Below are 23,496 nucleotides of genomic sequence, written 5' to 3'. Positions count from 1 at the left end.
CGGACATGACGAGGTTGGTACTAGGTGGGGATTGAACCTGGGACACTCGTGTCGCGCACGGCCATTCTTCCACTGCGCCACGCCGTCCCAACAATGCAAAAATACATGTAAATGACTAAAATTAAATGGGTAGTTGAACATTTAAGGTCACTTTTTATTGTACTTTTTTTTTTTTTTTTTTTTACAAGTTAGGTTTTTAATTCAATAGTGTTTTTCAACTTATTTATCTAAGTGCTGTCGTTTGCAACTTTATTTGGCCACATTTCAGGTTATTATGCGGCTGTACTCGAGAAAAAAAAAAAGAGCAAAGACCGAAAGCCTATTCGACATTTGAATAAACCTATCAGCGCATGACGCACTGTGCAGTGCAGGTGAAAAAAAGGAGGTATTCGTTGTGTTCTATGAAGAATAAATCACTCACATATACACAGTACAGGCCAAAAGTTTGGACACACCTTCTCCTCATTTTCTTTATTTTCATGACTATTTACATTGTAGATTGTCACTGAAGGCATCACAACTATGAATGAACACATGTGGAGTTATGTACTTAACAAAAAAGGTGAAATAACTGAAAAAAAATGTTATATTCTAGTTTCTTCAGAATAGCCACCTTTTGCACTGATTACTGCTTTGCACACTCTTGGCATTCTCTCGATGAGCTTCAAGCACACCTGTGAAGTGAAAACCATTTCAGGTGACTACTTCTTGACGCTCATCGAGAGAATGCCAAGAGTGTGAGAAAAAGTAATCAGAGCAAAGGGTGGCTATTTTGAAGAAACTAGAGTACAAAACATGTTTTCAGTTCATTTACATGACTATTTACATTGTAGATTGTCACTGAAGGCATCACAACTATGAATGAACACACGTGGAGTTGTGTACTTAACAAAAAAGGTGAAATAACTGAAAACATATTTTATATTCTAGTTTCTTCAGAATAGCCACCTTTTGCTCTGATTACTACTTTGCAAACTCTTGGCATTCTCTCGAGCTTCAAGCACACCTGTGAAGTGAAAACCATTTTAGGGGACTACTTCTTGAAGCTCATCGAGAGAATGCCAAGAGTGTGAGAAAAAGTAATCAGAGCAAAGGGTGGCTATTTTGAAGAAACTAGAGTACAAAACATGTTTTCAGTTATTTCACCTTTTTTTGTTAAGTACATAACTCCACATGTGTTCATTCATAGGTTTGATGCCTTCAGTGACAATCTACAATGTGAATAGTGATGAAAATAATGAAAACGCATTCAATGAGAAGGTGTGTCCAAACTTCTGGCCTGTATTATTTTTATATATATATATATATATATATATATATATATATATATATATATATATATATATATATATATATATATATATATTATACACACATATATATAAAGATGATTAAAGGACTCCCTGGCCATTATTTGCCAATAGTGTCCCAACTCTAAAAGAACCACGATCCATTTGTTACAGACTGACTCACCAATACATGGATGCTTTGTTTGGGCACCCGATTTAGCGTAACGATACGTGGGAAAACTAACAAGTTTGTTAGGCCGTAAAATAACCGAGACAGAGAAAGAAACCCGGAACATATTTTTGGCAATCATTTCCTTCGAGAAACTTAATCTTTGTGAAAATCCGGGCAGGTATGAAAAATCAGGTACCACGGTATGGGCTTTGCTACACATCTTAAAACAAAGCTCTGCCAACTATCCGTCAGTCAGCCACAGATGTAGAAGGTATAAGTTTGGTCATTCTAGGTTAATCCAGGATGATGTTGCTGTTAAAATGTGAGTAACGTGTACACCGTGTGAGCTACGCTCATGTTGCCAACATTTGTGTTCTCCTGTCCCACACTTCAATGTTAAGAGTTTTGCATGTGATATGTGGCATCTATTATGTTGGACAAGTGCAGAGTCGACAGAGTGCTCTGCACGACGACGCTTCTTGGAGACACACTCTGTTGGATACAGGCTGGACAAACACAGCTCATTAGCATTAACCTCTAAAGGCCTTAGTGGCCACATGCGTAGACAGCACCGTTTAGCTCTTATTTCCAAAATTGTGTACACTACTGAAATGGGGTCTTATGCCAACATATGGACACTTATACTGCTATCTGGTGGTGTCAGAAGAGTATAACATACAATGGAATTTGGGGAAAAAAGTGTAAAAATAAAAATGTACACGTCACTACACTTGAAGTACACATTTGTGTACTTATGGACTAAGTACATCATATTAAAAGATGTTTTTTAGTTTTTATTCTAATTAGGGTCCAATAAGCCCAAATAGCAAAGAGAAATAAAATTAAAAAAAGCATGTAAACAAACAGCTTGGGCCTTAAGAGGTTAAAGCTAAAGACACACAAAACTTTGTGTTCCTAGGTGGGCTTACTGAAAAGAAAAAAAACGGCTCAGTGGCCTTGTGGTTAGAGTGTCTGCCCTGAGATCTGTAGGTCGTGAGTTCAAACCCCGGCCGAGTCATACCAAAGACTATAAAGTGCTTGGCACTCAGCATCAAGGGTTGGAATTGGGGGTTAAATCACCAAATTGATTCTTGAGCACGGCCACTGCTGCTGCTCACTGATCCCCTCACTTCCCAGGGGGTGGAACAAAGGGTACTTTATACTATCAGTGGTACTTAACTTTAAAAGCACTTTTGAAGCACTAAATTACCATCATAGCTCGATATGTTGGTATTCCCAAAACGCCATTGTGGGACCTCTTCTTTGAAATTGATGAAAATCTATATAATATGGGGCCTTTTAAAGGAACACAACGCTACACCACGTTTGAGCTTTTAGCAAGTGCTTGTGTCCTCTTACTGTGCTATTTACAGCCACTCCACCAGTGCTGACGCGCTGACATTATCCCTCTACTCTACTCTTCTTCAGATTTAGTTATTGTCCCGCATTAAAAACAACCATCGGACTGCTTATGGGTGAAGCTTTTTGTTCATTACAATGCTTTCATTTGCCACGGTGTAAATTTACAACCCCGCACTGATCCCCCGAGTGCCGTTTACGGTCGATCACGCTCGTGCGCAGCTAATCATTCCTCTACTTGTGCGCCATAAATACGACAATTTTTAATAGAGCCATAAATCATCTGCAGTCAAGAGGTGTTTTTTTTTAAAGTCTCTTTAAGAGGTCTCACTCAGGGACTCCATTGTTCTAGCTATTGGTTGGGAGCCTTGCCAAATCATCCCAAAACAGGCCTTTTGCAACCTTTCACCAACAAAGTAATCGCACCCCGGGCTGCAGATTTGAGTGACATAACAAGCACTAATCAATGATGATGGCATGCAATAAAAGTGCATGCGTACTACCTTCTCCTGGTTACTAATGACAGCCACCACCGCCACAGAGAAGATGTTAAGATAGACTAGAAATCCATACATATAGATAAGATATAGATTAGCTTGGCTGTAACAATGTCACAACTCTTCCTGTGTAGGGAGAGCCAGGACTTCCAGGGCTGCCTGGACTACCAGGGATTAAGGTAAATGCTCTGCCGTTTTCACCCCACCCCCTACCTGCTGTCGTCCATCAGTCATCAATAGCTCAGAAGGTCTCTTCATTGTTGTCGCTAATGCCGCTGTTACCGTATTTTGCGAACTATAAGCCGCACCGGTAGATAAGACGCACCCGCTAAATTTTAAAAGGAAAAAGGATTTTGTTCATATATTAGCTGCACCGGACTATAGGTTGCCGGTATAAACCGGTACATTGGGAAATTAGATATTTAAATAGAAAGATTTTGTAAAAGTTTATTTGTGTGTAACACGGCAGTCAAACAGAAAAGCAATTGATGTCTTTTTTCAACTTTTATGAGATTAATACGATTTTCTCCTTGTTTAATAACGTTCAAGATGTTTATCGTCTTCCCGGTACTTTGTAAACACTTCTGAGTTTGAACACTTTCTCAAAGTGGGTAATTTTAGTACACTGTTTGATTTCTTTGCTTAATCCATTCCATAATTAAGCGAAGAGAAAAATCCATAGATTAGCCACACCTTTGTGTACTGAACAAAAATATAAATGCAACACTCTTGTTTTAGCTCCCATTTTTCATGAGATCTAAAACTTTTACTGTTTACAACAGGGGTCACCAACCTTTTTGAAACCAAGAGCTACTTCTTGGGTACTGATTAATGCGAAGGGCTACCAGTTTGATACACAGTTAAATAAATTGCCAGAAATAGCCAATTTGCTCAATTTACCTTTAACTCTATGTTATTATTAATAATTAATGATATTTATCTTTGTGGAAACACTGATCATCTTAATGATTTCTCACAATTTATATATATAGAAACAGATAAATATCAATATGCAACACTTTATTTTTATATTTTCTCTAAGTGCACATTTTTCAAATTGAACATTTTCAAATGATCACTTCTAAGACAGTCTTGTGAAATCACAATATCCCATTTTAACTAGCTGGCCACTAACATTTTTTAACAAATCATGAATTACTTTGCACCATGTTTGTACAAATAACTCGTGTAAAATACAAAAGTCAACTCTCAAATTTTTAAATAAATCATGTCACACTTTGAACTTGACACCAAATCTGTTATCTGTTTCTTTGTCAGTTAGTGAAGACCAAGTCTTTAAAATATTTTCTTGGATTTTCAAATTCTATTTGAGTTTTGTCTCTCTTAGAATTAAAAATGTTGAGCAAAGCGAGACCAGCTTGCTAGTAAATAAATACAATTTAAAAAATAGAGGCAGCTCACTGGTAAGTGCTGCTATTTGAGCTTTTTTTAGAACAGGCCAGCGGGCGACCTGGTGCCCGTGGGCACCGCGTTGGTGACCCCTGGTATACACAAAATACCTATACCTCTCAAATATTGTTAGCAAATCTGTCTAAATCTGTGTTAGTGAGCACTTCTTCTTTGCCAAGATAATCCATCCCACCTCACAGGTGTGGCATATCAAGATGCTGATTAAGCAGCATGATTATTGCACAGGTGTGCTTTAGGCTGCCCACTATCAAAGGCCACTCTGAATTGTGCAGTTTTACTTTATAGAAAAGCAGTCAGTATCTGGTGTGACCACCATTTTCCTAACGCAGTGCAACACATCTCCTTCGCATTGAGTTGATCATGTTGTTGATTGTGGCCTGTGGAATGTCGGTCCACTCCTCTTCGATGGCTGTGCCAAGTTGCTGGATATTGGCAGGAACTGGAACACGCTGTCGATCCACAGCATCCCAAACATGCTCACTGGGTGACAAGTCAATTAATCAGTCAATCAATCAAATTTTACTTATATAGCCCTTAAACACAAATGTCTCAAAGGGCTGCACAAGCCACAATGACATCCTCGGCTCAGATCCCACATCAGGGCTAGAAAAAACTCAACCCAATGGGCACAATGAGAAACCTTGGAAGGGACCGCAGATGTGAGGAACCCCCCCGCCCCTTGGGGTGACCGGTGCAATGGATGCTGAGTGGATACGGTTAAAAATGTGAAAGTCCAGTTCATAGTGGGGCCAGCAGGGAATCCTCCTGCATGTAGACAAGCCTGGGCGCCGAGACGTCAGCGACTGATGCATAAGGAGTGGTCCACCCCGGGTCCCAACTTCATAATGTGAAAGTCCAGTCCATTGGGAGGCCAGCAGGGGATCATCTTGAATGGAGACAAGTAAACAGCTCAGAGACGTCACCAACTGACTAGTGGTCCACCCCGGATCTCGACTTGAAACAGCTTGCACGTCCTCCGTGGAGGCTGATCCTTGGTCACCTGATAACCTCTCCACGCAGGAGAGAGGGCCAGATCAGAAAAGGGAAACAGCAGATCGACTGGTCTAAAAATGGGTCTGTTTAAAGACTAGAGTATACACATGAGTTTTAAGATGGGACTTCAATGCTTCTACTGAAGTAGCCTCTCTAACTGATTTTGGTAGGCACTCCAGAGTACTGGATGCCAAATATAAAACTCTCTAAAGCCCAAAAACTTTTTTGGGGCTCTGGGGATCACTAATACATTTCTGGCAGGACATATAGTACAATACAATCAGCAAGATAGGATGGAGTTATAAATAAATGATAATAATAAATGGGTTGTACTTGTATAGCGCTTTTCTACCTTCAAGGTACTCAAAGCGCTTTGACACTACTTCCACATTTACCCATTCACACACACATTCACACACTGATGGCGGGAGCTGCCATGCAAGGCGCTAACCATCAGCCATCAGGAGCAAGGGTGAAGTGTCTTGCTCAGGACACAACGGACATGACGAGGTTGGTACTAGGTGGGGATTGAACCAGGGACCCTCGGATTGCGCACGGCCACTCTTCCACTGCGCCACGCCGTCCCTTTAGTACCGTTTAGTATTTTATACACAAGTAGTAAAACCTTAAAGTCGCATCTTAAGTGCAGAGGAAGCCAGTGCAGGTGAGCCAGTATAGGCCTAATATGATCAAACGTTCTTGTTCTTGTCAAAAGTCTAGCAGCCGCATTTTGTACCAACTGTAGTCTTTTAATGCTAGACATAGGGAGACCCGAAATCTGACGAAACGTTACAGTAATCAAAACGAGACGTAACGAACGCATGAATAATCATCTCCGTGTTGGTGGTGGACAAAATGGGACAAATTTTAGCGATATTACGGAAATGAAAGAAGGCTGTTTTAGTAACACTTTTAATGTGAGACTCAAATGATAGAGTTGGGTCGAGTAGGGTCGAAAATAATACCGTGAGTATGCTGGCCGTGCAAGAACTGGGGTGTTTTCAGCTTCCAGGAATTGTGTACAGATCATTGCAACATGGGGCCGTGCGTTGTCATGCTTCAACATGAGGTGATGGTCTCGGGTGAATGGCACAACAATGGGCCTCAGGATCTCGTCACGGTATCTCTGTGCATTCAAAATGCCATCAATAAAATGCACTTGCGTTCATGCCCATAACATAACCCCACCCCCACCATGGGCCAACAGGGATTTCTCTCCATACTCCAACGTGCTAGATGCCATCGAATGTGAGCATTTGCACACTCGAGTCGGTTACGACGAGGAACTGCAGTCAAGTCGAGACCCCGATGAGGACAACGAGGATGCAGATGAGCTTCCCTGAGACGATTTCTCACAGTTTGTGCAGAAATTATTTGGTCATGCAAAACAATTGTTGCAGCAGCTGGGTGGCTGGAGGTGCACCTGCTGGATGTGGAGGTCCTGGGCTGGTGTGGTTACACATGGTCTGCGGTTGCGAGGTCGGTTGGATGTACTGGCAAGTTCTCCGAAACGCCTTTGGAGATGGCTTATAGTAGAGAAAGGAACATTTGATTCTAGTGGACATTCCTGCAGTCAGCATGCCAACTGCAACTCCAAAACTGCACATTTCAGAGTGGCCTTTTATTGTGGACAGACTAAGGTACACCTGTCCAATAATTATGCTGTTTAATCAACATCTTGATATGCCACACCTGTGAGGAAGGGTGAATTATCTTGGCAAAGAAGACATTCTCACTAACACAGATTTAGACAGATTTGTGAACAATGTCTGAGAGGAATAGGTATTTTGTATATGTAGTAAAAGTTTTTGATGTTTGAGGTGTATTATAACATTGGTTGTGTTGCTGCTGCTGCCACTGCTTCCAAGCTATTATGTGATATAAGAGGTGTATTTTTGCAGAACAAAAACTGTGATCTAATTCCGAATTGTTCGTCTATACCAGGGGTCGGCAACCCAAAATGTTGAAAGAGCCACATTGGACCAAAAATACAATTAAAAAAAATCTGTCTGGAGCCGCAAATTATTAAAAGCCTTGTATAAGTGTTATAACGAAGACAACACATTATGTAAGTGTCTATATAAGCAATATTAGCCTACTATCAAAATGACTATGTGTCGCAGGCTGATGCAAATCTTTGTTGACAGAAATGTTGAAATGTAATATTTATTCTACACATTTTTACAACATTGGAAAACATTAGTAAAATGGAGGGTGAGATAACTCTTGGAAATGACTGGCTTGTGTGGCCAAGTTAAAGGAAACGGCAGGCTGTCTTCTTCTAATGGATTTATTACAGTCTTTGCAAGCTGGGTAATGTTTGCTGTGGTCTGGAACAACTATCAGAAATGCAGCCAATATTACATACAGATAATGTGTCATGAGACAGGCAAATATAAATTGAATTAAGAGGACTTAAAGGAAATGAGCTCAAATATACCTACCAATGAGGCATAATGATGCAATTTGTACATACAGCTAGCCTAAATAGCACGTTAGCATTGATTAGCTTGCAGTTATGCACTGACCAAATATGTCTGGTTAGCACTCCACACAAGTCAATAACATCAACAAAGATCACATTTGTGCCTTCACGCACAACATTAAAAGTTTGGTGGACAAAATGAGCCAAAAAAGGAGTTGCATAAAACACGTCTTTTAAAGCCAGAGAAAGTTGTACATGTAAACAAACTACGATGAGTTCAAGGACCGCCAAAATTAGTGGGACAAAACGGCGCTCGCCAAATATTCTCTAATCTGTGAAGCATGTTTAATATAAACAGTGGGATTTCTAACAATTAGGGAGGTTTGTGTCATGTTTTTTGAAACCATATTAAAACAAAAATAAATGTTTTCCCCTCATCTTTTTCCATTTTTCATACATTTTTGAAAAAGCTCCAGAGAGCCACTAGGGCGGCGCTCAAGAGCCGCGGGTTGCCAACCCCCGGACTATACTGTAGGCTACTTGCAAAATAGAATAGAGCTAAAAAAAACAAAAACATGAAAGTTGTTGAATGTACATGAAACGTTGCAATAAACCTTACATGGTTCATCCGTTTATACTTGCTTAACATTAGTCTCGTGAACAATTGTGATAAAATTGTAGTTGCATAATAGACTGTAGATTTAAAAAAAACAAAAAACGCTGCCATTATTTTGTATCACGCTTAAGAAAATGCCAAACATTTGCAAAAAGTGGGTCTGACATCTCATATGACGTCATGCATGATGGCGACCGGAACTCAATTTAGAGAGGTGCTTTTTCCCCAAAATATTTTTAGAGACCTGGTTTGGTTCCTGTGCTGACCAGTGAGAGGCAGAATTGAGACGAACCTCCAGAGTATAAGGTTTATTCCAGTAGGGCTTGTTGCTGCTCAGTGGCCTTGTGGTTAGAGTGTCCGCCCTGAGATCGGTAGGTCGTGAGTTCATACCAAAGACTATAAAAATGGAACCCATTACCATTACCATTACCTTCCTGCTTGGCACTCAGCATCAAGGGTTGGAATTGGGGGTTAAATCACCAAAATGATTCCCGAGCACGGCCACCGCCGCTGCTCCCTGCTCCCCTCACCTCCCAGGGGGTTGGAACAAGGGGATGGGTCAAATGCAGAGAGTACTTTCACCACACCGAGTGTGTGTGTGACTATCAGTGGTACAAACCCCGTTTCCATATGAGTTGGGAAATTGTGTTAGATGTAAATATAAATGGAATACAATGATTTGCAAATCATTTTCAACCCATATTCAATTGAATATGCTACAAAGACAACATATTTGTAGTTCAAACTGATAAACATTTTTTTTTTTGCAAATAATCATTAACTTTAGAATTTGATGCTAACAACACGTGACAAAGAAGTTGGGAAAGGTGGCAATAAATACTGATAAAGTTGAGGAATGCTCATCAAACACTTATTTGGAACATCCCACAGGTGTGCAGGCTAATTGGGAACAGGTGGGTGCCATGATTGGGTATAAAAACAGCTTCCCAAAAAATGCTCAGTCTTTCACAAGAAAGGATGGGGCGAGGTACACCCATTCGACAACAACTGCGTGAGCAAATAGTCAAACAGTTTAAGAACAACGTTTCTCAAAGTGCAATTGCAAGAAATTTAGGGATTTCAACATCTACGGTCCATAATATCATCAAATGGTTCAAAGAATCTGGAGAAATCCCTCCACGTAAGCGGCATGGCCGGAAACCAACATTGAATGACCGTGACCTTCGATCCCTCAGACGGCACTGTATCAAAAACCGACATCAATCTCTAAAGGATATCACCACATGGGCTCAGGAACACTTCAGAAAACCATTGTCACTAAATACAGTTCGTCGCTACATCTATAAGTGCAACTTAAAGCAAAGCGAAAGCCATTTATCAACAACATCCAGAAACGCCGCCGGCTTCTCTGGGCACAAGATCATCTAAGATGGACTCATGCAAAGTGGAAAAGTGTTCTGTGGTCTGACGAGTCCACATTTCAAATTATTTTTGGAAATATTCGACATCGTGTCATCGTGGACCAAAGGGGGAGCGAACCATCCAGACTGTTATCGACGCAAAGTTCAAAAGCCAGCATCTGTGATGGTATGGGGGTGCATTAGTGCCCAAGGCATGGTTAACTTACACATCTATGAAGGCACCATTAATGCTGAAAGGTACATACAGGTTTTGGAACAACATATGCTGCCATCTAAGCGTCGTCTTTTTCATGGACGCCCCTGCTTATTTCAGCAAGACAATGCCAAGCCACATTCAGCACGTGTTACAACAGCGTGGCTTCGTAAAAAAAGAGTGCGGGTACTTTCCTGGTCCGCCTGCAGTCCAGACCTGTCTCCCATCGAAAATGTGTGGCGCATTATGAAGCGCAAAATACGACAGCGGAGACCCCGGACTGTTGAACGACTGAAGCTCTACATAAAACAAGAATGAGAAAGAATTCCACTTTCAAAGCTTCAACAATTAGTTTCCTCAGTTCCCAATCGTTTATTGAGTGTTGTTAAAAGAAAAGGGGATGTAACACAGTGGTGAACATGCCCTTTCCCAACTACTTTGGCACGTGTTGCAGCCATGAAATTCTAAGTTAATTATTATTTGCAACAACAACAAAAAAGTTTATGAGTTTGAACATCAAATATCTTGTCTTTGTAGTGCATTCAACTGAATATGGGTTGAAAAGGATTTGCAAATCATTGTATTCCGTTTATATTTACATCTAACACAATTTCCCAACTCATGGAAACAAGGTTTGTACTTTAACTTTATCACTGATAGTCTTTTTAATGATGTCAGATAAATCATGCCTTAGGAAACGTCAACATTATCATTAGGTGTCGCAAATTGATGACTTCCTGTGCTATTCCTTGTTTCAATGTTTACATTCTTGTATGAAGTCTGGAATGTTGCATCCTTGTTGTGTATGAAAATAAATTGTATGTATTTGCCAGCTTCTACTGAATAAGGCTGCATGCTAATCCAAATAACATTGCACGGTTGCTTCTTCAATGCTTGATGGATCTAACAACATTTTGCTAACCTAGCACTATCCTTCCAAGCTTGACGCATCATTTGTCCTGCCGTCTTTCCTCCAGACTTTCCCGAGCGACTAAAGCACCACAGATGGTTTAGCGATACAGTACTGGGAAGCTCCCTTAAGAAATCAAATTGAGCACCTCGTACGTCAAAAGACGGAGTCCAGTAGGGTCCGTTGATACGTTTCGCTGCCAGGGGGTTAAATTAGCAAAATGGCTAATCCCGCATTTTTGGGATAAAATATTTGTTTTCTTTTCAATCAGGGAGAACCTGGATTCCTCGGCCCCCAGGGAGAGCCGGGTCTCCCAGGCCTGCCGGGAACCAAGGTGGGTGATGCACAGCATTAGGCGACAATGTCTCTTTCAGCTTGCAGAATGTCACTTGGAAAGATTTTCTTCCTTTGAGCCATGACATTATCACAGCGAGGAGCATGCGGTGATAATCCACACGCGGGATTATAATTAATGCTCTTGTTTACTGCACAGTAAAGACAGAAGCAGGCAGCTAAAACACATTTATTTTCATGCTCAGGACCTTTTTATGTCAGAGTAATGTCCTGTTTGAATACAGTAGTCCCTCTAAGTGGCACCACAGCGCCATCTGTTGGCTACCTCTGCTCATGGCAATTTCAGACATAATGCTTATGCTGCTTTTTTTTTTTTTTTAATGTACACGTTCTGTTGTTTAAGCATTATTTTTTCCCCCTTTTAATCAGTTGTTTGTGTTGACAGGGTGAGAGAGGCGACCATGGGCCGCCCGGAAAAGGCGAAACGGGCAGTATTGGCCCTGTGGGTTCAAAGGTCAGTTGTTCCAAATTGATTTGTGCCACCCTCTAGAGCAGTGGTCCCCAACCGGTCCGTTAAACATTTGCTACCGGGCCGGAGAGAAACATTAAATAATTTATAAAGGACTGCATTTTCTCCAATTTAACTTTGGCCTGTCCCACTAGACCAGGGGTTTCAAACTTGTTTTCATTGAGGGCCACACCACAGTCATGGCTTGTAACAGTAAATAATTAATTAATTTGCCTATGAATTTAAACATTTTATTTTTTTTTAACGTAAAGAGTAAAACAAATCTGGAAATTTGACCACTGTTTTTTACAGAAAAGAACTAGCAGCATAGTTGCCAGACTTTTACTGTAAAATATATGGTGGTATTTTATTATTGTTATTTTTACAACATATCACTGTAAATAAAAAAATACAGTACAGCTGTTTAATTTTATTTTGGCAACTCAGCTGCCAGTGTTTTTACCATAATAAAATGTGGTACCATAGCAATCAATCAATCAATGTTTATCTATATAGCCCTAAATCACAAGTGTCTCAAAGGGCTGCACAAGCCACAACGACATCCTCGGTACAGAGCCCACATAAGGGCAAGGAAAAACTCACCCCAGTGGGACGTCGATATGAATGACTTTGAGAAACCTTGGAGAGGACCGCATATGTGGGTAACCCCCCCCCCCCCCTAGGGGAGACCAAATGCAATGGATGTCGAGTGGGTCTGACATAATATTGTGAAAGTCCAGTCCATAGTGGATCCAACATAATAGTAAGAGTCCAGTCCATAGTGGGGCCAGCAGGAAACCATCCCGAGCGGAGACGGGTCAGCAGCGCAGAGATGTTCCCAACCGATGCACAGGCGAGCGGTCCACCCCGGGTCCCGACTCTGGACAGCCAGCACTTCATCCATGGCCACCAGACCTGTGTGTCTCCCCCTCCACAAGGGAGAGGGGAGCAGAGGGGAAAGGAAAAGAAACGGCAGATCAACTGGTCTAAAAAAGGGGGGTCTATTTAAAGGCTAGAGTATACAAATGAGTTTTAAGATGGGACTTAAATGCTTCTACTGAGGTAGCATCTCTAACTGTTACCGGGAGGGCATTCCATAGTACTGGAGCCCGAATAGAAAACACTCTATAGCCCGCAGACTTTTTTTGGGCTCTGGGAATCACTTATAAGCCGGAGTTCTTTGAACGCAGATTTCTTGCCGGGACATATGGTACAATACAATCAGCAAGATAGGCTGGAGCTAGACCGTGTAGTCTTTTATACGTAAGTAGTAAAACCTTAAAGTCACATCTTAAGTGCACAGGAAGCCAGTGCAGGTGAGCCAGTATAGGTATATATGTAGGTATATATGTATATAGGTATAAAAAAGTATATATAGTTCAGGCGTAATATGATCAAACTTTCTTGTTCTTGTCGAGACGAGACATAACGAACGCATGAATAATGATCTCAGCGTCGCTAGTGGATAAAATAGAACGAATTTTAGCGATATTACGGAGATGAAAGAAGGCCGTTTTAGTAACACTCTTAATGTGTGACTCAAAGGAGAGAGTTGGGTCGAAGATAATACCCAGATTTTTTACAGAGTCGCCTTGTGTAATTGTTTGGTTGTCAAATGTTAAGGTGGTATTATTAAATAAATGTCGGTGTCCAGCAGGACCGATAATCAGCATTTCCGTTTTCTTGGCGTTGAGTTGCAAGAAGTTAGCGGACATCCATTGTTTAAAATCCTCAACCGTGGATTAAAAAAAAACAAAAACTGACAGCTCAGTCAACAGAATTTTACTGGAAAAAAACAAACATTGGGCGTTTTTTTTTTTCAACTTAAAGTAATATGCTGAAAAAAACTCCCTAAATTTTACAGTAAAATCTATTGATCATTTTTGTAGTGTACAATTTGATGGATAACTTGCTTCAAAACCATAAGTTAAGCAGATATTTAAGTATTTATTTGGATTTTAACCAACAAAGTTAGATAATATAATATTTGTTGCAATATTGGACACAATTTTTTTTCCACTGTTAAACTTTAAAAAAAAACATATTACCTTTAGTAAGAAAATAAGAAAGTAAAGAAAGAAAATATAAAATGAATGAATTTGCTATGAATTGATTAACGTGGACCCCGACTTAAACAAGTTGAAAAACGTATTCGGGTGTTACCATTTAGTGGTCAATTGTACGGAATATGTACTGTACTGTGCAATCTACTAATAAGAGTCTCAATCAATCAATCAATCAATGACACATATTATTTCCAGGCTTTTGCGGGCCATATAAAATGTTGAGTTTGACACCTGTGCACTAGACACACCAATGAGCTTGTTTATACATGTACAATAAAACTCCTCATAGGAAGTTGCCATTTGTGATAACTTTGTGACATGATACAATGCACATTAATGAACATATCAAATATAAATGTGACAGATTGTAGCCAAAGGCTGATTTCCATTAGCATTTAATTGCAAAGAAACAAGGCCAGGGCTCCCACTAATTCAGCGTTATAGTGAGTTGTATTTTTCACAAGTGGGAAGCCGGTCCCTGAAAATAATGCCTACATTAAACCGGTCCGTGGTGCAAAAAAGGTTGGGGACCACTGCTCTAGAGGACTTTTTACAGTGTGTACTCTGAACTCTCAGACACAGATTGAGTTTGGGGTCAAACTTTGTGTTTTGAGAAAAAAAATATAACGTTCCGAAGAAGCACACAACTGTAAAAAGAATTTGATAAAGGCAGACTTTGGTGTATCGTGCCTCTTTAACTTTGTTGAAACGTAAAGAAGTGTAAAAAGATGGTAATAGAATTTGAAAAATAAGTAGACCTACCGTATTTTTCGGAGTATAAGTCGCACTGGAGTATAAGTCGCATCTGCCGAAAATGCATAATAAAGAAGGAAAAAAACATATATAAGTCGCACTGGATATATAAGTCGCATTTTTGGGGGAAATTTATTTGATAAAACCCAACACCAAGAATAGACATTTGAAAGGCAATTCAAAATAAATAAAGAATAGTGAACAACAGGCTGAATAAGTGTACGTTATATGAGGCATAAATAACCAACTGAGAACGTGCCTGGTATGTTAACGTAACATATTATGGTAAGAGTCATTCAAATAACTATAACATATAGAACATGCTATACGTTTACCAAACAATCTGTCACTCCTGATCGCTAAATCCCATGAAATCTTATATGTCTAGTCTCTTATGTCATTGTTTTTCAACCTTTTTTGAGCCAAGGCACATTTTTTTTATTAAAAAATACGGAGGCACACCAACAGTAGAAAAGGTTAAACAATGAAACTCCACCAAGTTGTCGTGCCTTATTTTTAGTTTGTTATTGTGCTTTAGTTCCTGTCTTGCGCTGTTATTTTGGTGACCCTTCCTGTTTTGTTGGTGTTCTCCTGTAGCAGCTTCACGCCTTCCTTTGAGTGCTTTTGCCCGCACCTGCTTTGTTTTCGCAATCAAGACTCTTTAAGTTGTGCGTACGCTATCCTTCTTTGTGGGGACATTGTTGATTGCCATGTCATGTACGGGATGTGCTTTGTGGACGTCGTCTTTGCTCCACACGCTGTAAGTTTTTGCTGTCGTCCAGCATTCTGTGTTTGTTGACTTTGTAGGCAGTTCAGTTTTACTTTTGTTTTACATAGCCATTCCTATGCTTCAGTGCCTTTTCCTAGCGGGACTTGCCTTGTTATTTTTTGGTTTAAGCGTTACATACTTTTTTACCTGCACGCTGTCTCCCGCTGTGCTCTGCATGTTGGGATCACGACAAACCATCCTTGACGTGTTCCGACTTCTACAAAGCAAACTACCTGCTGCCACCTACTGGTATGGAGTATCACAAGATTACCCTGCCAAGCTCTACACAGCACAGGCACTAGACAACGGCACATTATTATGATTATTGATTTGCAAAAAATATTTTTTGGACCAATTATGTGAAGTTGCATAATTACCCACGGCACACCAGACAATAACTCACGGCACACTTGTGTGCCGCGGCACAGTGGTTGAAAATCACTGTCTTATGTGAATGAGCTAGATAATATTATTTGATATTTTACGGTAATGTATTAATAATTTCACACACAAGTCGCTCTTGAGTGTAAGTCGCACCGGCCAAACTATGAAAAAAACTGCGAATTATAGTCCGAAAATTACGGTACTCACTATTTGCAGACATTACGACAGACATGTGGCATACAACCGAGGTTCTTACAGGGGAACTGCACTTTTTTACAATTGTGCCTACCATTCCCAATCCTTATGGAAGACAAGAACGCATACGTTTTGTTTTTTTAATGCATTTTAACTAGTAAATAAATGTGGGCAAAAGTCCGCTTACAATGGAGCCCATGAGAGAGGCATTATTTATGATCTAGAAAAGGGGTGTCAAACGTACAGCCCGCGAACAGGTTTTATCCGGTCCGCGGGATGAGTTTGGGAAGTATAAAAACAAGCCAAACTTTTTGAATGAAAGAAACCGCTGTTCTAAATGTGTCCACTAGATGTCACAATAGCAATTATTTTTATTTTTCTGGATTATGCTACGTATGTAAAAAAAAATATTAACCACATGATGTTAAATGGGTTATACTTGTATAGCGCTTTTCTACCTTTAAGGTACTCAAAGCGCTTTGACACTGTTTCCACATTCACCCATTCACACACACATCCACACACTGATGGCGGGAGCTGCCGTGCAAGGCGCTAACCACGACCCATCAGGAGCAAGGGTGAAGTGTCTTGCTCAAGGACACAACGAACGTGACTAAGATGGTAGAAACTGGGGATTGAACCAGGAACCCTCAGGTTTCTGGCACGGCGACTCTCCCAACTGTTAGTCCACCAGTCGAGGAAAATGATCAAACTACATAAATAACATCCTGTAATTTGATTTTGATATCATTTTTTTATCTTGATAGATTGGAAATTCACATCAATGAGTTGACTGATGAACATTATCACATAATTTGTTCAGAAACTACAGATAACGACAAATAAAGATAGAATACTATTAACCGCAACATGTAAGTGTAAAAAAAACAAAAAAACATTATGATTTGTAAATTTTGAGAATGTGCTTGTTCTATTTTTAAACAAATAAAACAATCTGAAGTTGTCTTTATTTTTAAGTTATCGTGCCATGATTTTACCAGTCCGGGAGTAGATTTTTCTCCATGTGGCCTCCGAACTAAAATTATTTTGACACCCCTGATCTAGAATAAACTTTCACCAGCTCAGAAGCGAGAAAGCAGCTCACCAGTTGAAGATGTCAATACAACAGCATAAGGAAGTTGCCACTCTCTGATCAATGTGCCGCCAAATGTAGGTCCTTAACGTTAGCGCCTATAATAACAATTAACAATATCACTAATACCGGTACTTGGTTAATATTTCGGTCGAGTAATGTTAATGGAATATTATTGGCACTTTTTGGATTGTTATATACTGGATTTTGTGGTTGGAATAAACGCAATAGACGTCATGGCTCACATTGGCTCCTTTGTAAACTGACATTTATTTACGAGTTTGAATGCATTTTAAAAACGACTAAAGTGTTCTTGTCTCTCATACGGAGTGTGAATTATAAGCACAAGTGCAGTTCCCCTTTAACCTTTTTGAACTCTGGGCCTAACTTTGCCCTTAGAGAGGGACCTGGGGCTCGCCCAAATATATAAGTAACCTTACTCTTGTTTTTACTCTTATTCAATAATAGTATCTAATGTATTTACAGTTTACAACCTTGTAAAATGATATGAAACCGTGCGTTAATCAGAAAAATTAATATTTATTCAACACATAAACTTTAGACTTAGGTCAGGCTGATTAGAAAAATGATTAGTACTCAAATAAACAGCAGAAGAAGGGACTCATAGATAACTGACACAAAATACATTTGCATACAATTATGTTGTGCTAAAATAAATAAACTACCTTAGTTATGAATATATTTGTTAACTAAACTGTCAATGAAATTAAAGCGCAAATGAAAATACAGCTTCACCACTTTAGTCATAATTTTTGCCCTTAAGAAACTTCTGTATGACTTTAGCTCCAAAATTATTCTGTTTGTCTGATATTGTCATTACTGCCACAAGTGGTGGATAAGTGTATTACAACTGAGTATCACTGCAGCCCTCACAGACCATATCTGAGAAACAGATATTTTTGGGTGGTCCAACAATATGGTTACAAAACACTGGCATACAATACACGGAAGTGGAGAGGGACAATTACTGATGGCGGACTGTATATGTTATATGTTTTTTTAAATATGTTTAATTGGTATACAAGTGTAAAAATAAGTTGACCAAAATGTGAAATGTAATATAACTCCTCATGCTTTGATGTCACATTGCATGCTTGTGTTGTTGAGTAGATTTAAATGAAGAGGGATGTTAACTTTGTGCATCACGCATTGTTATTATTTAAGTGTAAAAAGAAGTTAATGAAAAAAGAATACTAATAGTAAAAAGAACAACAATTAAAAACTAATTCCCCTTTGACAGATGTTTACTCTATATGGAGATGGACTAAGGTGTCTATGTGAGGATGTTTCCGGTTACACACTTTCGATTCTGCTTATTGATTCCGTTCTTTATCGATTCTCTTATCGATTCATATTTGGAAAAAAAGATAACAAAAAAGTGGATGAGCATCAATTTTGTTTAGTTTAGAGCTAAAAATGACCTTACAAAGGCAACAGGGAGGTATTAAGAGGCACATAGCATTGAAAAACTATTTTGAAAATAAATAAAAAAAATATCTGTAAAATTTAACAAAATAGAACATGTGTAAATTACACAAAAATTTAAAATTTCATACATTTTTTTAAACATTTAAGAATCTTTGTCATCTGCCTAGGAAATAGACCGTGCAATATACCGTGCAAAGGTTTGTTTTTTTATATTTTTTTTCTGGATAGGTTTTAATTGGGTTAAGCCCTACTGATAGCATTTGGTTGCATTCTGTGTAACCATGGCGATGTAATATAGGACCAAAGTTGAAAACAACCAATTGATTAGGAACCCAACCTTCAGGCCATACAGTGAAAATAATGTTATGTCACTGGTTATGTCACATTGTATCCTCATAGGTTGCTAGTGTGGTTTCTGTTTCGTTGGCATTCTGCAAAGGTTAAACTAGTTTCAAAAGCCACAAGATGATCACAAATGCAGGACCAGGGGTTAGCAAGGGGTACCCTTTTCAAATTTCCTCTGGAATTTTTGTATTTATTATTATTCACTATTATCATTTTGGCAACTAAATCGGCTTTTTTAAGGCTTTAACATCGGACTACTCGAAAACATACCAAACTTTGCAAGCATGTGTATGCTGTATAATATTTACATTTTCGATCAATCATCAAAAACCAGAGATTGTGAATGAAAGTGTTTCAATTTGTGCACGTTCACATTTACAGTACAGTACAGTACACAGCATTTTAGGCACTGAAATTAGTTCCAATTAGGGTTGACAACAGTCTCTTGAAAAACGTAAATGTATTTAGAAACAAAAGTACATGTTTCGTATTGAGCTGTCAGGGGATGCACATTGTCCCGTATTTTTTTATTACCGTCAAAATTATAAATAGTCTGTGAAATATCAATAAATTATTTCGAACGACAACATTCTGCTACAGGCTAAGTCAATGGATGCCAGCGTGACTGATCGCCCACGTGTCAAACTCATTGACGGTCGACCGTTCTGGCATCTATTAACACAAAAAAGGCCAAAATAAATTAGTTTGACTCCTCCTGCAAGGTGTCACAAATTTTTTTAGGGAGTTGGCAACCCTAGTTCCAATGAGAAGTACAGCGATATGCAGTGCTCTGTCACGACCAGGATTTACATTCAACATGCTCCTAATGGTGAGAGTAGAGCAATGGAGCTTAACCACCCTCAATCATCGGCACCTTGGCTTGATATTGACTAAGGCTATGTCTACACTAAGCCGGATAACCCCTTAACCAAATAATTATTTAGCCTAAGCCCCGTGTCAGCCACAGTAAACCATCGTCTAAGGTCGCCCTCCTTGGATATTTTTTTTACACGGGTAAGTGCGTCGTCTATTTCTTGAGTCTCCGGCTTTTAGCTTTGTATTGACTCATTGATCGTTTACAAACTGAGTTCGGAGAGGAAGTGGCGCCAGAAAGACCGCGCCCCACACAGGAAGTGACATCAGAAAGAACGCGCCACAGCCAGCTTCATAACAACCCGTTCGGTAACTCGGCGGCAACCACTAGAAAGATGGAGGCGAGTCATCCAGACATGCCGTGTTTCTCCTTCTTGTACATCACACATCAATACCTTAAGAGAAGGAAACGGCCGATTGCAGCTATTTGGGATACAACACATCTCAGACGGAAACATAGCAATGTTGAGCGACGATTAATCAATCAATCAATTCCTTTATTGTCATTGTCATAATAACACTTAAGTCATACATGAACAACGAGATTTTGTTTGAGCTTTGTCCAGCGGCATAGAAACTGCATTGATGTGCAGGTTGACAATAGTTTACATTTTAGCATTGGCAGGAAGATCGCGATAAGAGGGACGTGGGGTGGAAAGAGTCAGATGTCTGATGGGTGTTACGTTGATGTTGCAGCAATGCAATGTCCAGAGCACGATTATTGAGGTGGTGAAGAGTGAGGTAATAAGATGGTCCGGGGCAGCAAAGGGGCAGGCTGTTCATTTAGCAGTCTCACAGCCTGGGGATACAGACTGTGAGACATTCTGGTGGTCCTGGTGCAAATTGATCTATACCTATTTCCAGAGGGTAGCAGGTTGAAGAGGCCATGTGCTAGGTGGTATCTGTCCTTTAGGATGTTGTGTACTCGCTTTAGGCAGCGAGTTGTGTACATGGCACTCATCTCTGGGAGTATTGTCCTTGTAATTTTCCCCGCCGCTTTAACCACTCGCTGGAGGGCTTGTTGGTTTGCTTTAGTGCAGCTAGCAAACCACACTAAAAATCCGTAAATGAGGACACTGCTGATGGCACAGTTGTAAAAGTTGACCATTGATTTCTGCGGAATGTTTGATTTTGGATAAGCACTAAAAGAACGGCAGCCTGGTGGGATATGTTTGTCACCGAGTGTGTTGTGTCAGAGGAACGGCAAGAGAACTTTCGAATGTCCAGGTCAGCTGTGATTTTACTTAGTGAACAACTTCGTCCATTTGTCGAAGGAGAGACAACGACAATGCGGGCTACCGTGGTCAAGGGAAGACTACTAAAAAATAGCAAATGCATTTGGACCTGCAAAATAGACTGTCAGTTATTGGCCGCGATGTATGTCAACGTCTAGTTTTGTACTCCGTAACTATTGTGAAGCCATGAACGGGTTTCGGCCGTCAAGTACGACCGCCAATTTCAGCCTACAAGCACAGTGTACTGTTGTTGGTTGTTGTAAAATGTTCTTTTATCACATTGTTCACTTTCACACGTCCATTAAAGATGTGAGTCATGTATGATGGCTCAGGTGTGATTCACTACAATAGGGCTAGTCTGACAGCTGCTGATGGTGAGACAAGCAAGGTTTACTGTTAAAAGAAATGTGGCAATAGTCTACATTGAAACATAAGGTAAGGATACACTTCCAGGTCAGAGGCGCATTTTTTCCGCGCATGCGTACTACATACTTGCCAACCCTCCCGGATTTTACGGGAGACTCCCGAAATTCAGCGCCTCTCCCGAAAACCTCCCGGGACAAATTTTCTCCCGAAAATCTCCCGAAATTCAGGCGGAGCTGGAGGCCACGCCCCCCTCCAGCTCCATGCGGACCTGAGTGACACGTCCGCTTTCCCACAATATAAACAGCTAATGATCGAGGGCGAGTTCTTGGTTTCTTATGTGGGTTTATTGTTAGGCAGTTTCATTAACGTCCTCCCAGCACGGTAACAACACACAACAACAGCAGTCAAGTTTCCGTCTACCGTAAAGCAGTTTGTCTGCCGTAAACAGCAATGTTGTGACACTCTTAAACAGGACAATACTGCCATCTACTGTACATGCATATGTGACCCACCCATAATGTGTCACATTTTTGTGTTGATTTATTTATTTTATTTTGTGGTTTGAATTCGTTTTTGGAGCTGTCATTACACATTTATCAGTATTCACATTGTTCAGTAGGGGGCAGTAGGGTGTTTCTTCCCAATTGAATGCTATCACCTGCAGACTGGAATTGTCTTGTCATTATGATGAGCGCGACCAGTCTGTGAACAATTGAAACGTCCTGTGTGCCTTTTCCTCCTGTATAACAGGTTAGTTTTGGTGAATCAACTCACTGAATAATATCCATGTGATCTTTATAAGTTTAAGTACACATTCTGATGGTGGAGCCTAACTCTAAAGTGTTTGTGAGTTGTAGTTTGTATTTGTGAATGAATCCAGTGCACAGCTGCAGTAATCAATACAAAAAGGCGACGTGAGTGCGCAATGCTTATATAGGAACTTCTGATCCTAATTCAGACTCCCAAGTTAGAGCTCCCGTTTTCTTATTGATTTTATAATGTATATTTGTATAATGTGTGTGTTCTGAAATAGTGACAGAGAATAGAACAAGGATGGACAATTCAACCCTTAACTCAACAACGAGTGTTATGTGTGTGTATATGTGTAAATAAATGAACACTGAAATTCAAGTATTTCTTTTATTTATTTATTTATATATATATATATATATATATATATATATATATATATATATGTAATAAAAAAAATATATATAGCTAGAATTCACTGAAAGTCAAGTATTTCTTATATATACAGTATATATATATATATATATATTTATATATATATATATATATATCTTAACCACGCCCCGCCCCACGCCCCCCACCCCCCACCTCCCGAAATCGGAGGTCTCAAGGTTGGCAAGTATGGCGTACTAGGTCGCGTTGCGCCGGCGGCGTCTTAAACAACCATTGAGTGTGTGTGTGTGTGTGTGTGTGTGTGTGTGTGTGTGTGTACAAGGATACGGTTAGGTGGGATTTACCCTGGATAACATTAGCAGGCTTAGTGTAGAAGGGGCCTAACTGGAGTGGTTGCAATTCAGAAAAAGAAGAGAAGAAAAGTAAGCAGATAGATATTGGATCATAATTTTTGGCTTTCCTAAGTGCAACAACAGTAATGTATTTGGGACAGCACTACCCTCAGTAACTGAGTACGCAGTGTGCATGGTATTCAATACATATTGAAGTGTAAGTACAGAAGCACACAAATTGAAAAACAACCTGTCAGATGCACAGGTAGTCAGCCAATTTGGTTTGGTTTTCCAGTTTGTTTGTGTACGTGACATTCCAATGCAGGCCATTTTTAATTTTGTCTGTCGCAGGTCAATAACGAGTGCATTCGATTCTGGTCGCAGATGGCCCCAAGTTCAATTTTTGGACACTCCTGTCCACTAT

General features: G+C 39.9%; 1 protein-coding gene across 1 annotated transcript in view; it reads left to right on the top strand.

Annotated features, from left to right (window-relative positions):
• LOC133606711 (uncharacterized) overlaps nt 1–23,496 on the top strand; it is a 330,643-nt gene that overhangs the window by 267,562 nt on the left and 39,585 nt on the right. Inside the window, exons 17-19 of the mRNA XM_061960959.2 lie at nt 3,452–3,496; nt 11,539–11,601; nt 12,007–12,075. Coding sequence (XP_061816943.1) covers nt 3,452–3,496; nt 11,539–11,601; nt 12,007–12,075 — 177 coding nt within the window. The remainder of the gene's footprint in view (nt 1–3,451; nt 3,497–11,538; nt 11,602–12,006; nt 12,076–23,496) is intronic.

The sequence above is a fragment of the Nerophis lumbriciformis genome, linkage group LG05 (genome assembly GCF_033978685.3).
Source record: "Nerophis lumbriciformis linkage group LG05, RoL_Nlum_v2.1, whole genome shotgun sequence".
Classification (NCBI taxonomy): Eukaryota; Metazoa; Chordata; class Actinopteri; order Syngnathiformes; family Syngnathidae; genus Nerophis; species Nerophis lumbriciformis.
The sequence above is the reverse complement of the archived record's forward strand: the minus strand, read 5'-3'. Positions and strand labels throughout refer to the sequence as shown.